Genomic DNA, 15577 nt, shown 5'->3' on the forward strand with positions numbered 1-15577 from the left:
GAACAGACTGAAGGACCCATTCCAGCTGTGGATGTATTCCAGAGACTTGATTTGAACCTGCAGTTTATTCCATCACTGCTACAAGCCTGAACCAAGAACTTTGCCATTATTGTATGTAATTGATTCTATTTAACCAGTTTTAGCTCTCGTCTATATTTCTTTCTTTTTATGAATAAACCTTTAGATTCTAAAGGATTGGCCACAGCGTGATTTGTGGGTAAGATCTGATTTGTATATTGACCTGGGTCTGCGGCTTGATCCTTTGGGATCAGGAGAACCGTTTTTCTTTTACTGGGGTATTGGTTTTCATAACTATTTGTCCCCATAACAAGTGGCATTGGTAGTGATACTGGGAAACTGGAGTGTCTAAGGAAATTGCTTGTATGACTTAAGGTTAGCCAGTGGGGTGAGACTGAAGTCCTCTCTGTTTGGCTGGTTTGGTGTGCCTTAGAGGTGGAGAACCACCATCCTGGGGCTGTGAATGCCCTGCTCTAAGCAATTTCTCCTGAAATGGTACTCTCAGTTGTGTCCCACCAGAGACAGCTTCTTTACACCCTCCATCACCCCTCCCCCCCACTCAATTTTTCCAACAAGCACCTTCCTGGTTTCTCCTATGCCACTCCTCACATTTGAGAGAAACTCCCCCTGAACATCCACAAAGCTACCTCAGCCTTCTTCAAATCCCTCCTTAAAACTCTCCTTTGTGTGATACTTACAAAAAAAACTTGACAACTGTTAGGCCTCTAGTGTGCTGAGACCATGCACCACTGACTATCATGCTGACTATACTCTCTTACTGTTTCCTTGTACTCCCTTGTATTTATCTTTTGTTTGACAACTCCACATACAGCAGCCAGCAGTGCACACTGCTTTACCCCTCCCTCTCCGGTCTCAAGGCAAAGGGTCACCTCTCCCCATACTACAGCTTTGCACAACTGTTAAGTTTTGCCATTTTTGAAGCATTCTGTAGTGGGCTCTGCTGGAGACAGAATAGTAGACTGTAGTGCTTATGGTTTGTCTAATCATTCCAGAAACAGCTAATCCAAAATGTGAGAAAGTTTGATCTTGTGGGTAAGGCACTGGAATGGAACTCTGAAGATCTGGATCCACTTTCCTGTTTGATCTTGGGCACGTCATTTAGTATCTGTGCCTCAGTTCCCCACCTATAAAATGAGGATAGGATATTATTACTTTCTTTCTTCCACCCTTTGTCTTTCTTGCCTATTCAGTTTGTAGGCTCTCACTAGGTGTTTGTACAGCACATGGCATTTAGCACAATGGCACCCTGACATTAGTTGAGACTTGTGTACATAGATATACAGAGGTGTCGTCTGCAAGCCCCAGCTTGATCTGAGTGGTCTGGTCATCGGCATCAAAGCATTACATAACAGGACTCAGACTCTACTGGCTTTGCCTCCATATCAAGGTGTAAAAGAGTGACTGTATTCTGCTCCATTTTATGTATAATAGTTACCCTTGGTTGGGTAAAAGCAGGATTGCTCCTTCTCTATCAATCTGGCTTAAACACCAGACTGCTCCTAGCCTGAGACAATCATTGCCTTATCTGCAGTTCGGGTTTGAGAAGTGATGAGGAAGAATTGCTTGCTTGTTTTTAACATAAATGTAGCCCGAGGCTAGAGACATGAGAGGCATGCCTACAGATCTATGTAATTGTTCAAGACAGACTTGGCAAGGAGAATATTTACAACTCCATTTAAGGTGACCAGCCAGCCCCTATCACAAGCTGCCAGGCATTCCTCAGACACAAGAGGAAAAATATCACTTAACATGGATTATAGAGCAGTCTCCTAGGGAAGGAGTGAAAGCTATTTAAAGTGAGCAAAGCCCTAGAGAATACAGCCTATACGGACACGCCTGCCCTACCCTCAGGGCCAGAGGTGTGGAGGGCACGACAAATTAGATGGCATTGGATGGGGGCGGGGGGGGGGTTGTAGTTCTAACTCACTTTATTCTATGACAGGTTTCAGAGTAGCAGCCGTGTTAGTCTGTATCCGCAAAAAGAACAGGAGTACTTGTGGCACCTTAGAGACTAACAAATTTATTAGAGCATAAGCTTTCGTGGACTACAGCATCCGAAGAAGTGGGCTGTAGTCCACGAAAGCTTATGCTCTAATAAATTTGTTAGTCTCTAAGGTGCCACAAGTACTCCTGTTCTTTTATTCTATGAGCACACTTTCATCAGAAGCAAAGCAAGACTTGCTTCTTCCTTGTACTCTAGGGTGACCAGAGAGCAAGCCTGAAAAATCAGGACGCGGAGTGGGAGGGGGTGGTAACAGGCGCCTATATAAGACAAAGCCCTGAGTATCGAGACTGTCCCTATAAGATCGGGACATCTGGTCACCCTATTGTACTCCCAACAGAGCCTTCACATACAAGCCAACACCACCCGCTTCCTTCCCACTCCCTATCCATGACACACATTTTCCCCATATATACCCCATAGATTTTTTTCTCTACTGTAATGGGAAACACTTGTAGACCCATAGTAACTCCGAGATCAGAAGCTATAATTTAAGATTCAGGAAAAGGAGTCTCAAACCACATTTTCTTCTTTTCTACAGGCATTCCAAGAGACATTTGGGTACTGTAATGAACTGCAGGAAAGCAGTGAGCAGCAGCAACATTACCCCCTTGTGGCAGGAAGGCAATATGGAAACCAAGTAACACCCAGGAAGTCTAAAGGGAAACTAGAAGGATAGTATGTTTCTTTGCAGATCTCAAGGCATAAAAAAGACATTTGCAGACAGGAATCTGAATGTTGCTGAGGGGAATGCAGAACACATGGGAATTGGAGATAAAGGCAGAAGGGTCAGTACTGTCAAGTCAGCACAAGACTCTCTCTAACTTGTTCCCACACCATCTCATCCCCCAATCCTGCTCCTGAGCTCTGCACAGCACTGCCAGAAGCAGCAGACAGAGCTTAGGTGGGTTTGACTTCATCTCCCATCAGGAACATGAAAAGCATTCACAGCTGTCCCATAGAAAGGGAAAGACACACATGGGCAAAACACTTGTGGGGAGTTCAGGCAGTTAATGCACTGAATTTCATGTTCATATTTACGAGCAGCACTGGTGCCACAATCCAGACCACAGCCACTTGGGGGAGGGATAGCTCAGTGGTTTGAGCGTTGGCCTGCTAAACCCAGGGTTATTATGAGTTCAATCCTTGAGGGGGCCACTTAGGGATCTGGGGCAAAAAACTGTCTGGGGATTGGTCCCGCTCTGAGCAGGGGGTTGGACTAGATGACCTCCTGAGGTCCCTTCCAACCCTGATATTCTATGAATTCTATGAGAGGACAAAATCTTAAACCAATCCACCTGGGTTTTGGGTAAGTCGGTGTTTTAAACCACCAATTTTAATCATGACATAAATCAGCAAGCAGGAAACCTTGATTTAAATAATCAATTGTAATCTTATTTTGCATATGTTCTTTAGTTTCCTAAAGAAAATTCATTCTAATTGGTTGGTATTATTTGGTATTTCTTTTTGTGAACCAGTAGGCTATGCTATATTTATACACACTTATAAGTAATTATACAGCTTAATATACGCTTATTCATATTCTTACATTTTACATATTTTATGTTAGAAAATGGTGAATGACGTATTTCTAATTTACTACATTATTATTGTCTTTTTTGTGTGATCAGTGTCAAGCTGTAACTGGAAATCTGAATTCAATAAAAAAAATGCACAAGAGCAGCATTCTTAAGATGTTTATTAGTTAAACAAAACTACCTTAAATGTGCTGATCTAGAAGAAAAATATTTATCAAAACATGTTTTGTATTTAAAATGAACTGTTTAAACAAAGGAAGTACAGTAGAACCCCGTTTATCCGAACCTCCATTACCCAGCTCTCTAAATTAACTGAACCTAGCTGACAGCTGAAGCCCCGCCACGTAGGGCTGAAGCTCTTTGCATATTCTCCGGATTATCTGGATTTTTGATTATGCAATCTGGTCCCGGTCCCAATTAGATCAGATAAATGGGGTTCCACTGTATTATCTGTAGTCAGTGAAACGAACTGACTGTTTTTGGTCATCATGTTCTTCAAAATTTAGAATTAGTAGATCTTATACTCTCGCACCTTGCGTTTATTAAGACTGGAAGAGGAAAACAACCTTCCTTGCTTCAACTGGCAATTAATTGGTTTCTCAACTTTGAATGAGCTAGTCATTGAACTGAACTAGTTGAAGAAAATACTCTGCACTTGCAGAAGAAGCTATTGGGTCAAATGCTGGTTTAGCACTTCAGCAAACTGGTTCCAGGTTTTTAGCCAGTGACTTCCACTAGTTCAGTGGTTTGACTTTCTTTAAAACTTCAGCAAATATGAACTGCTTGAATATTTTTAAATTTAATTTAAATGATTTCAATAAAAATGTAACTGTAGTCCTTAACAGAGTGACAATTTCAAATAGGTTTATTTTTTAAAAGATGAATTTTCAAAAAATCCAATTTTTAATTTATTTTATCCAGCCTGTCTAGGTCATTCCCCCCACACACACACTTTACAGAGCCTGCCTACAGTTGCAATTATCTTCATACACACAATGTCCACAGATAAAAGTAACTCTCTCCCTCCCACCTCAATCTGGTCAACTCTGCAGTCTAAGCAGGTGGATTATTTTACACAAGAGCGCTGAGGTGTCACATATTGCTGGCTTCTTTAACACACAAACCCAGATACAAGCCTCAGGAATAGCTGGAAGGAGGCTGAATAGATCCCACCCAGGGCACAAACCATCCCAGTGTGTGGCTGAACCTTTATCTGGGTCAGTGAGACTGCTAGGGGTTTAGATAGATTTGACAACTCATTTTTCCTCATAGCATCTCTTATTTTCTCTTTCTATAATCTCCAGTCTATTGCCCCTTCCATCTCCCTACTCGCCAAACCAAACAGCTGAGTGAGGGAAAACTTATGCTCCCTCTTCTAACACAGGGAAAGGAATTAGTTATGCCAAGGTCTGAGGGAGTATGAATATCAGGAATGGGGGGGAAAAATTTGGGCTGAATAACAGACCAAGTTTTTTAATGGTAGGATCTAGACAATGAAAAAAAGTTTCCTCTTGGGCCTGGTCTACACTATAGAATTAGGTTGACATAAGGCAGCTTATGTCAACCGAAGTCTATCAGTGTCCACACTATAGCCTTGCTCCCACCGAAGTAAGTGCCCTACTACACTGACATAACTCCACCTCCACCAGAGGCGTAGACCTTATGTGTAGGTAGGGCGATGCAGTGTCCATATAGACACTGTGGGTTACTTACATTGGTGGTTGGCTGTCATTCTTGTCAATTTCACAGCTCCAGCCTGGCTCACAGCTCAGGCTGTCATCCTGAAGTAGGTGAAGGGCTCCCCACTACAAGCCAAGTTGGGCTTCCCCCGGGCTCCCAGATGGGTTGCCCCCAGGCTCCCTGCCTAAACCAAGCCTCCCCACTGGACTCCTGGAGGAGGCAAGGGTAGCCGAGAGTCCGAGGTGGCAGTCGGGCTCTCAGCAGGTTGCTGTGCATGGAGTTTAGAACCCTGGTTCTCAGCCCCCCATACCGCCCCTCTTAAGTCAGTGGAAGTGCTTCTGGTGAGGAGAAACACCATTGCCAGAAGGAGGGTAGTATGGACATGAACCACCACAGTAATTACTGCCAGTAGCTATAAAGTTGACCTAACATAGGTCGACTTAAGTTTGTAGTGTAGACACGCCCATGGAAGGGATAAAGCACCAACACAGGAATCAAGGAGTCATTTCAAACTGGACAGGCTGGCTCAGGTCATTGGTAATGGGATAAAGTGCCTCTTTCATCTATAGATTGCTAGTCCAAATCCAGCCAAGATAGGTAAACCACTGTCAGACTTATGATGGTTGGTCATGTGAGGAGTAGCCAGGGACTGAATGAGCCATGGAGACTGAGACTGAGGGGTTTGTTTGTTTGTTTACTCTTCTTAGGAGTGGTCTCACTGAGTCAGGTTTGAGGCAAAATGGTAGGGGACAGCACATGGCAGAAGCTTTTCCTAGAACAGATGCAGCAGGGCAAGCAGATTCTGGCCTCGGAGGTCATCAAGCCAGCACCTTACACCAGCACTAAATTCACATGAAAATCTTTAAACAAAACTATAATATACAAAACTCTGAAGACGAGACCAAAAGGGGCATTTCAGTACAGCCAAAGGTTTACCAGATTCAAAGAAGGATTAGACAATTATATAAACAACTAGATCATCAATTACATCAAACAAAGAAATAAGGGGGAATATAAACCCTTTCAATTCAGGGAATAAAAACCAACCACTAACTGATGAGGAGGGCCCTACCAAATTCACAGTCCATTTTGGTCAATTTCATGGTCATAAGATTTTTATAAAATTATAAATTTCATGATTTCAGCTATTTAAATCTGAAATTTCATGGTGTTGTAATTTTAGGGGTCCTGACTCAAAGGAGTTGGGGGCACATCACAATGTTATTGTAGGGGGGTTGCAGTACTGCTACCCTGATTTCTGCACTTCTGCTGGCGGTGGTGCTGCCTTCAGAGCTGGACAGCTGGAGAGCGATGGCTGCTGGCCGGAAGCCCAGCTCTGAAGGCAGAGCCACCGCCAGCAGCATCACAGAAGTACGGATGGCATGGTATGGTATTGCCGCCCTTACTTCTGTGCTGCTTCCTGCAGAGCTGGGCCCTCAGTCAGCGGCCGCCACTCTGGCTACCTAGCTCTAAAGACAGCATCACAGAAGTAAGGATGGCATGGTATGGTATTGCCACCCTTACTTCTGCATTGCTGCTGGCGGGGCGCTGCCCTCAGTGCTGGGTGCCCGGCCAACAGCTGCCACTCTCCAGCTGCCCGTCTCTGAAAGCAGCGCAGAGGTAAGGTTGGCAATATCACAATCCCCCTAAAATAACCGTCTGATCCCCCCCTGCAACTCCCTTTTGGGTCAGGACCCCCAATTTCAGAAACGCTGGTTTCCCCCGTGAAATCTGTACAGTATAGGGTAAAAGCATACAAAAGACCAGATTTCATGGGGGGAGACCAGATTTCATGGTCCGTGACACGTTTTTCATGGCCTTGAATTTGGTAGGGCCCTACTGATGGGGGTTAGGAAGAAACTTCCATAATAGTCCACTCCAGGGATTTCATGCACTCTTCTCTGAAAAAATTGGTACTGGCAGCTCTCAGGGACAGGCTATTGGGCTAGATGCCAATCAACTATTGCAGTTCCTAGGTAACAATCCGTAATTGGCCAGTCTGATAGGGATGGCTTGAACAGAATTTTATCTGACTTTTCAGGTCACTAGAACTATAGACAAAACAGGCTAATCTTGAGGGTTATCAGGAAGTTAAAATAGAACGCATCTGTGTCTCAATTATTTTCCCCTTCATTCAGATTTTGCCAACAGCCTCCTTTATCACTTCATGCAGTAACAAAGTTCACATGTCAGCATTCAGATACTTCTAAGACTCCCACCATCTTGATATCCAAGACAGGTAGAGAAAATACCTAGTGGAAGTACATATGACAAATATATCATCTATAAGATGCACTGACCTGGAGAATAGTTGAGAAACTGAAGCCCAAATTTCACCCACTACTGTTTAGGACAGTCAATGACTCTCTCTCTCTCTAATCCCCCCTCCAGAATTTTTTTCCCCTCCCAAATTCTTTTACCATTGGGCTCATCACACAGCAGCTAAAAGTGCAGATCTGAACCCTGACAGAAGGCCCCATCAACTCGCTTGGAAAGTGAAAGCTAAATGCAGCAGTCAGGCTGCCTGTCCTGTCATCATACCAAGCCAAGTGAGAGAGCCAATACACTCTGCTAAATAGAGTGCTCAGTGACATGTCCCTGTTAACAAATGATGCCAGAGCTGTCAGTCAGGGAAAACCTCATTAGATGCTTATTAATGTCCTCATTATTAGCCCAAATTAATTAGTCCAGCACCATCAGAAAAAGCAGAACGCTTCACTCCCCACCTGGCATAAAGGCAGCAACACAACCCAGAAAGGGTCAGTCTTCATTAATTACTCATTAACTTCTTTGACCCTCTGCAGCAACGACTTCCCTAGCAAGTTACTTCTGTGCCAGACAAGCCAGGTCAAGGAAATCAATCCCACCCACAGATGGTGAATGAAACACACACCACCTTCTGGTCCTGCTTTATCCTAGGTTTCCAGACAAACTGCATATAGAACTCTACTGCCCAACAGTGACAGCTGCTGGGGAAACAAGGAAGTGAACAAGATTATGAGACACCAACTAGCTAGCTAGCACAGGGATTTCTTCTAGCCCTAATTTGCACCTTGATACTTTAATGAAACGGGGCTTAGAATTCAGTTATGAAGAACCTGCATTAGTGCTCCCTGTTCTTGGGCTCTGGTGCTCACCAGACCTGAGAGCATGGAGGTAGGGAGGTTGGGTGGGGGTCCATCCTATGCCAGGGAAGGGTAAATCAGTGGGTGAGCATTAGCTGGCTTGCCATTGTTCTGAACAGGAATATATTTGTAAATTTTAGAATAGTGAATGGGGGCGGGGGGTGTTTGTAGGATGCCCACCCCACTCTGGGGTTACCCTTTTTTTTGGTAACGAGATTTTATGACACTTCCCTGACTTAAGAACAGCCAAATGAGCTTGTTCCAGCCTAACTGCATGTAGCATTTAATGCTGATTTTTACTCACGGTTCAGCCAATCGAGCACTCTGGCCCCATTGTTTTATGGTTCACGTTCACTTCCTGATAGGTGTGAATGAACCCACAAGAAAAGTCCTGAAGGAGAAAGAGTCTTATGGCAGATGCAGGAGACAGGGACTTACAAGAAAGCACAGTACCTAGTATGGCTTCTTAGCAGTGTCTTCAAACAAGAGCTCTGCCAGGGCTCCTTGCCATAGGAATCCCATGGAACGAATTCCAAAGCAAGCCCAAGCATTAGACTGCTTGCTCCAAATTCATTTACCTTGGCAAGAAGCATCTGTTTGCACAGGTGAATGATTGACTGCGTGACTGACTGTGCACAGCTGCTACAGCCACAGCGCAGCAGTAACAACCATCTGGGACAGCTAAAACGGCCCATATTGAAGCACAGGAATCAGAGATGAAAAAAAAAAAAAAAAAAAGACTTTTGAGGTCACAACTAATCCACCCCCTGGGAACCAGAGCAGGATTGCTCTCTGCGGTGTACGCTCCAGTGCAGTTTTAAGTGACACTTTAGGTGGCTCAAAACCCCTCCCCTTGGACTATATAACAGCCTATGTCGTCTCCTAGCCAGAGAGTTCTGAGCGCTTTTTTTTTTTTTTTAATTTCACCTTGTTACTTCTACTGAGACAACACTGAATTGGCCCAGAGAACAGAAACTAAGATAGATAGTTGTACAGTGTAGAAATTAAGAGAGGGGAATTATTTTGCCAAGAAAGGAGAGGAGTAAAACACACTTGAGTGTCAGTTATAATGTTGTAACAAAAACTAATCAATCCCCCCTTTTTTCTCCTCTTTCCTAGAATACGAGACCAGAGGGTATTTACTTAAAATCATTGCCCAGTAAATTTAAGACCAAGAAAGGAAGTAATCATCACCATCATGCAGTCATCTTGTGGGAGTCACTCATACAGACAGTGAAAAACTGGAGCAGGAATTTAGAAAGAGCAGAATAATTTCATCACCACTACCACCTGCTATACAAATAAATAATTGAGATAATCAAAGCTCCTGCTTCTGAGAATAAGCGGATTACCTGCTGATTACCTGAGAGAAGGAAAAGAAGAATTTCCTTCCATCAAACACCCCTATGAACAACACTGCTCAGCTGGTTACATGTATCAAAGTAGGAGATTTCACCTTCCTCTAAAGGCATCAGGCAATAGCCATTGTCGCAGAAAGGATTAGACAAACTTCCTCTGAAGTGGCCGGTACAAGCCATTGACAGACAAGATGCCAAACTAGACAGACCATCAGTCTGACCCAATATGGCAACTCCTATGTAATATATCAGAGTGGCTGGACCAACAATATGAGCCAGCCCAGACAGCGTTTGAAGTGCAGATTCAATTGAGCTGCTCTGCTCCACTTGCCACATCTGAAGTCTGTAAGAAACTCACTTTCTAGTACTGCACATACTAAATTTGGGGGTGATTAAGATGACTCTCTTATCCAGAGCATAGATATACTCTCAGGCTGAGCTCTGAATGCCAGATTCAGCATAATGGGCTCTCTGTAAAGACTCAGGCTCTGAAAATGTTTTTCAGTCACCTACCTGCTCAATGCCACAAGAAGAAGTGTTTCTCATGGTACGAATATGAACTGCATTGGTTTAATAAAGGCCATGTATTAAAACCAGACTGGAAGTGCAGTCCTTCCCCTTTAAGATAAGATAGGCCACTGCAGAGCCCACCCTGATGTAGCTCCAAGATGAAGTTCCTTCACCTTCCTACCCCAGTGGTTGCAGTCTCTGGGCCACTCTTCGCAGGACACACTATTCTGAGGAAATAAACCATCAATGCTGTTGCTCATGATTGCTCTGTGCCAATCCTCAGGGTGGGCATTGCCTATGCTGCAGTCACCATAGTATATCGGTTGAATGCTGTAAAGTGGACATTGCAGTACACTCCATGCCCAGACATGCCAATAGTGTCTCAGTCAGACCCCTCCCGAGAGCAGAATTTGCCCCATAGAATTACTATTCAATATCCTCTCTCTCCCTACTCCACCCTCCTTCCCTTTAATGGGCAGGGTCTCTTCCCTCATCCCTCCCTACAGACACACCTTCAGAAGTTACCTCTGATACAGCAGTAATGCCTACTGAAGATTGGGGGGGAGGGGGATAGCTCATCTTTGATATCACAGAGGGCCAAAGAAATGAAAGGGTCTACTCTGGAAGCTCCTGGCAGCTCAGACTAGATGGGAAGGGTTTAACAACAGACTGAAGAGGAAGGCAATGGAAAAAATGTGTCTTACCTCCTGAGCGAATCCTCCTCTGTACTTTCCTCAGGCATTTCCTGGCTTAAGGCCTCCTGTGATACATTCCCAGGTCTGCTCGAAGCTGACTGGCTGTAAACTCTCTCCCAGTGCCCTGTCTCCTGGTTAAAGACCACTCCCACGGTCCTTTCCTCCTGCGAGTTGGAAGAGCTTCCCAGCTGCAGCCTGCTAGAGGTAGGAGCTCTGCCCTCGGTTCTCTCTGCAGGCTGCGCCTGGCTGCTGCTTGGTGGCACGCCATCAAATGTGCTTTGGACCTGCCCCGATGGATAACTGGGTGTGCTTCTTTCCCAGCGTAGTGTGTCATTGTTAAAGGTCAGCAGATTGTGACAGGCGCGACAGCGGTTCAGGTGGCCCCGAGACAAATTGGAATTGTTTTCACTGCTATGTGGAGTCTGCTGGTGGGAGGGACCTGGCCTATCAGGCTCAATGTTGTTGTTAAGCATTTCTTGAGCCTGTTGCGACTGGCTGGGCTCCCCACCAATCCCTTGATCTAGCTCTTGAAGTCGGTCGTATTCCAAGAAGAACCGTCTCAAGTCGCATTGGAGCTCGTTGCGGATGCTGGCTGGATTGCTTGGGCCAGCACTACCGCTGCTGTCTGCTTCAGCCCCTGGTGCCAGGAAGCCCCTCCCTTCTGTAGCAGATGTGTACACAGAGGACTGGGAACCTCCCTCCTGCTGTCTGAGCACTGACAGCAAACTCACTGAAGAGGCACTGGTTCTAGGTGGAGGCATGGCTTCCAACTCCGAGCGAGAGCCCATGTTCAGCACTGTTCTAGTCCAGTCGGACCCTCCTAAACCAGATGCCATCTCTCTTGCAGACTGGTACCTGGAGGGATGGCCTGACAAGGGCCCACTGAGGGATCTGCGAGTTGGGCCCAGGCTAAGGTTGCGTAGGGTGTTGCCAGCAGTGCTGCTCTGAACAGTGCTGAAAGCAGAAGGCCTGTTAAGCAGACCCTGTTCCTGCTGCGCTGTGGATGCCTGGTCTGGGGGTTGGTATGGCTCTGTCTGCACAGAGGAAAAGGAAGTGCCAGTGGCCCCAGAGGAAGTGGAGGGGGCATTTTCCTGATGCGGGAAGAGAGAAGAAGGAAGTCTTGCACTAGAGCATCGACTGCAAAGGCACAACATCCCCAGGTGCTGACAGCACTCTGTTGTGGGGTAACTGACACGCTCACGGAGCCTGGTGTAGGCCGCTGCTCTGGTGTTCTCGCTGGCCGGAGGCAGTGGTGGAGGTGGTGGGGGTGGTGGAGGTGGTGGGGATGGGGTGGCAGAATCTTGCACAGTGTTTTGCTCTCCCACCTGGATGCCAGAGGAGCGTGAGGACAGCATGTGCAGGAAGTTGTGGAGGAGGGGCGTACGCCTCACAGGCTGAGACTGGAGAATAGAGCGCTGGCGATAATGTGGTATATCTGTGCTATCCACTGGGATCTCCACCTCCTCGTCACTCTGCAAAAGAAATCACCAGAGCTCAGTCACCTCACAGCAGAACCCTATACTAGTGTTAAAGGGGACAGGTGTTAAAAGCCCATAGATAGGCATTAAAAAAAAAAAAAAAACCACTATATGTTGGGGGTGGGGGAGAAGACATGGAAAATTACAATAGGATCATAAGAGCAACAAGAGGGAAATCAGTAGGGGGAATCTATTCAACATCTTAGATGTCTATACACAAATGCAAGCAGTATGGGGAATAAACAGGAAGAACTGGAAGTATTCGTAAATAAGCTAAATTAAGACTTAATTGAGTAAACTGGGGACAGTTAACGGGATAAATTTCATGAGTGGAATATTGAATAGAGGGGTATAGCCTGTTCAAGAAGAACCAGCAGGGGGAAAAAGGAAGAAGTGTTGCAGTATACATCACAAATATATACATTTGTTCTGAGGTCCAGAAGGAGGTGAGAGGCAGATCATTTGAAAGTCTCTGAGTGAGGGGGACAGCGGGGGGAATAAAGGGTAACATAATGGTAAGGGTCTACTGCAGACCACCAAATCAAGAGGAGGAGGTGGATAAGGTATTTCTAGAATAACAGAAATATCCAAAATACAAGACCTGGTAGTAATGGGGGACTTTAACATCACAGAGAGCTGTTTGAAAACGAATATGGAAAAACACAGTATTTCCAGTAAGTTCTTGGAATGTACCAGGGACAACTTCTTGTTTCAGAAAGTGGAGGAAGTAACCAGGAGAACAGCCAATTTAGACTTGATTCTGACCAGTAGGGAGGAACTGGTTGTGAATCTGAAGGTGGAAGGCAACTTGGGGTCAAAGATTTCATGATTCTAAGGAAAAGAAGAAGTGACAGCAAAAGTATAAGGACAATGAACTTTAAAAAAAAAAAAAAAAGGCAGACCTTAAGAAACTCAGTGCTGAGAAGAAAATGTAAGGGATAAAAGAATTCAGGAGAGCTAGCAGTTTCTCAAGGAGACAATATTAAAGGCACTACTGCAAACTATCCTGATGTGAAAAAGATAGGAAGAACAGAAACAGGCCAATACGGTGCTATCAGGAGCTCTTTAATGACTTGAAAATCAAAAAGGAATCTTACAGAAAGTAGAAACATGGATGAATTGCTAAGGGGAAAAGATAATACAACAAGAATATAGGGACAAAAACTAGAAAGGCTAAGGCATAAAATGAGTTACACTTAGCAGAAACATAAAAGGCAATATGAAGCTCTTTAAATAAATTAGGCCCAAGAGAAAGATGAAGGAAAGCGTAGGTCCAGTATTTAGTGGAGAAGGAGAGCTAATAACTGATAACATCAAGAAGGCAGAGGTGTTTAATACCTACTCTGCTTCAGTCTGCACTAAAAAAGTTAATGGTGACCAGATTAACACAATTAATATTAACAACAAGGGGGAAAGAACGCAAACCAAAATAGGGAAACAACATGTTAAAGAATGTTTAGGTACGTTAGAATGTATTCAAGTCAGCAGGGTCTGATTAAATTCATTCTAGAGTACTTAAGGAACTTGCTGAAGCAACCTCAGAACTATTAGCAATTATCTTCAAGAACTCATGGAGGACAGGTGATGTCCCAGAGGACTGGAGAAAGGTTCTATCATTAAAAAGGGAATCATTAAAATCATTTAAAAGGGAAACAAAAAGGACCTGGGGAATTATAGACCAGTTAGCCTAACTCTCCAATTGCTGGACAGATACAGGAACAATTTATTAAACCACCAATTTAGAGGATAAAAGTGTTATTATAAGGAAAAGCCAGCATGGATTTCTCAAGAAAAATCATGCCAAACCAAAATTTCCTTCTTTGACAGGGTTGCTTTCCATAGTGGACAGGGAGAAGCAGTAGATGTGATACATCTTGATTTTAATAATGCTTTTGACACAGTCCCACATGACATTCTCATAAGCAAACTAGGGAACATGGTGTAGATTAAATTACTATGAGGTGGGAGCACAACTGCTTGAAAGACTGTACTCAAAAGAGTAGTCATCAATAGTTTGCTGTCACATTGGGAGGGCAAGTCCGGTACTATTCAGTATTTTCATTAGTGACAAGGATAACAGAGTGGAGAGTACACTTCTAAAATTTGGAGATGACACCAAACTGGAATGGATTGCAAGGACAGGATTAAAATTCAAAATGACCTTTAAAAATTGGAGAATTGGTCTGAAATCAAGAAGATGAAATTCAATAAAGATAAGTGCAAATAGTTCATTTAGGGAGGGGAAAAAATGCACATCTACAAAATGGGGAATAATTGGGTATCTGATAAGGATTTGGGGATTATAGTGGACCACAAATTGAATGAGAGTCAACAACGTGACGCATTTGAAGAAAAAAAAAAAAAAAAAAGCTATATAATGCTGGGCTGTATTAACAGGAATGTTGTATGTAAGAAGTGGCAGGTAATTGTCCCGCTTCAGTTGGTACTGGTTAGGCCTCAGCTGCAGTACTGTGTCCACTTCTGGATGACACACTTTAGAAAAGATATGGACAAATTGGAGAGAACCCAAAGGACAACAACAAAATGATAAAGGGTTTAGAAATCTTGACCTATGAGGAAAGGTTTAGGCATGTTTAGACTTGAGGAAAGAAGACTGAGGGGAGGCCTGACTCCAATCTTCAAATATGTGAAGGGCTGTGATAACGAGGATGGTGACCAACTTTCTCCATGTCCGCTGAAAGTAGAACAAGTAGTAATGGGCTTAATCTGCAGCAAAGGAGATTTAGGAAAAACTTAACTATAAGGGTAGTTAAATTCTGGAATAAGCTCCCCATCCTTGGAGATTTTTAACAGGTTGGACAAACACCTGCCAGGGATGGTCTAAGTTTACTTGGTCCTGCCCCCGTGTAGGGGGCTGGACTTAACGACCTCTGGAGGTCCCTTCCAGACCTACATGTCTATGATTTTATACACATAAGTGAACAAAGGGAAGCCAGTTACAGCCCATAGACAGATAAGGACACAAACTTCTTCCAAAAGGAAAGCAGAGATACTATCCTTGGGTTGCATGAAGCTATCTAGCTCCTAAGCCATAAGGAAGCCTTGTATGGACCCTGACAAACCCCATACTTTGCAGTTCCACAATAAATGAGCCACAACAAAAAAGGAAGTCAGCACCTGGGAGATTCAGC

The 15577-nt window shown here is 44.3% G+C and overlaps 1 protein-coding gene across 3 annotated transcripts in view; it reads right to left on the minus strand.

The window, feature by feature from the left end:
* AMBRA1 (autophagy and beclin 1 regulator 1) overlaps positions 1 to 15577 on the minus strand; it is a 202012-nt gene that overhangs the window by 159158 nt on the left and 27277 nt on the right. For all 3 annotated transcript variants that reach the window (XM_005302264.4, XM_005302262.4, XM_065595136.1), the window contains exon 7: positions 10957 to 12419. In XM_005302264.4, the coding sequence (XP_005302321.1) occupies positions 10957 to 12419 (1463 nt within the window). The remainder of the gene's footprint in view (positions 1 to 10956; positions 12420 to 15577) is intronic.

The sequence above is a fragment of the Chrysemys picta genome, chromosome 4 (assembly GCF_011386835.1).
Source record: "Chrysemys picta bellii isolate R12L10 chromosome 4, ASM1138683v2, whole genome shotgun sequence".
Taxonomy (NCBI): Eukaryota; Metazoa; Chordata; order Testudines; family Emydidae; genus Chrysemys; species Chrysemys picta.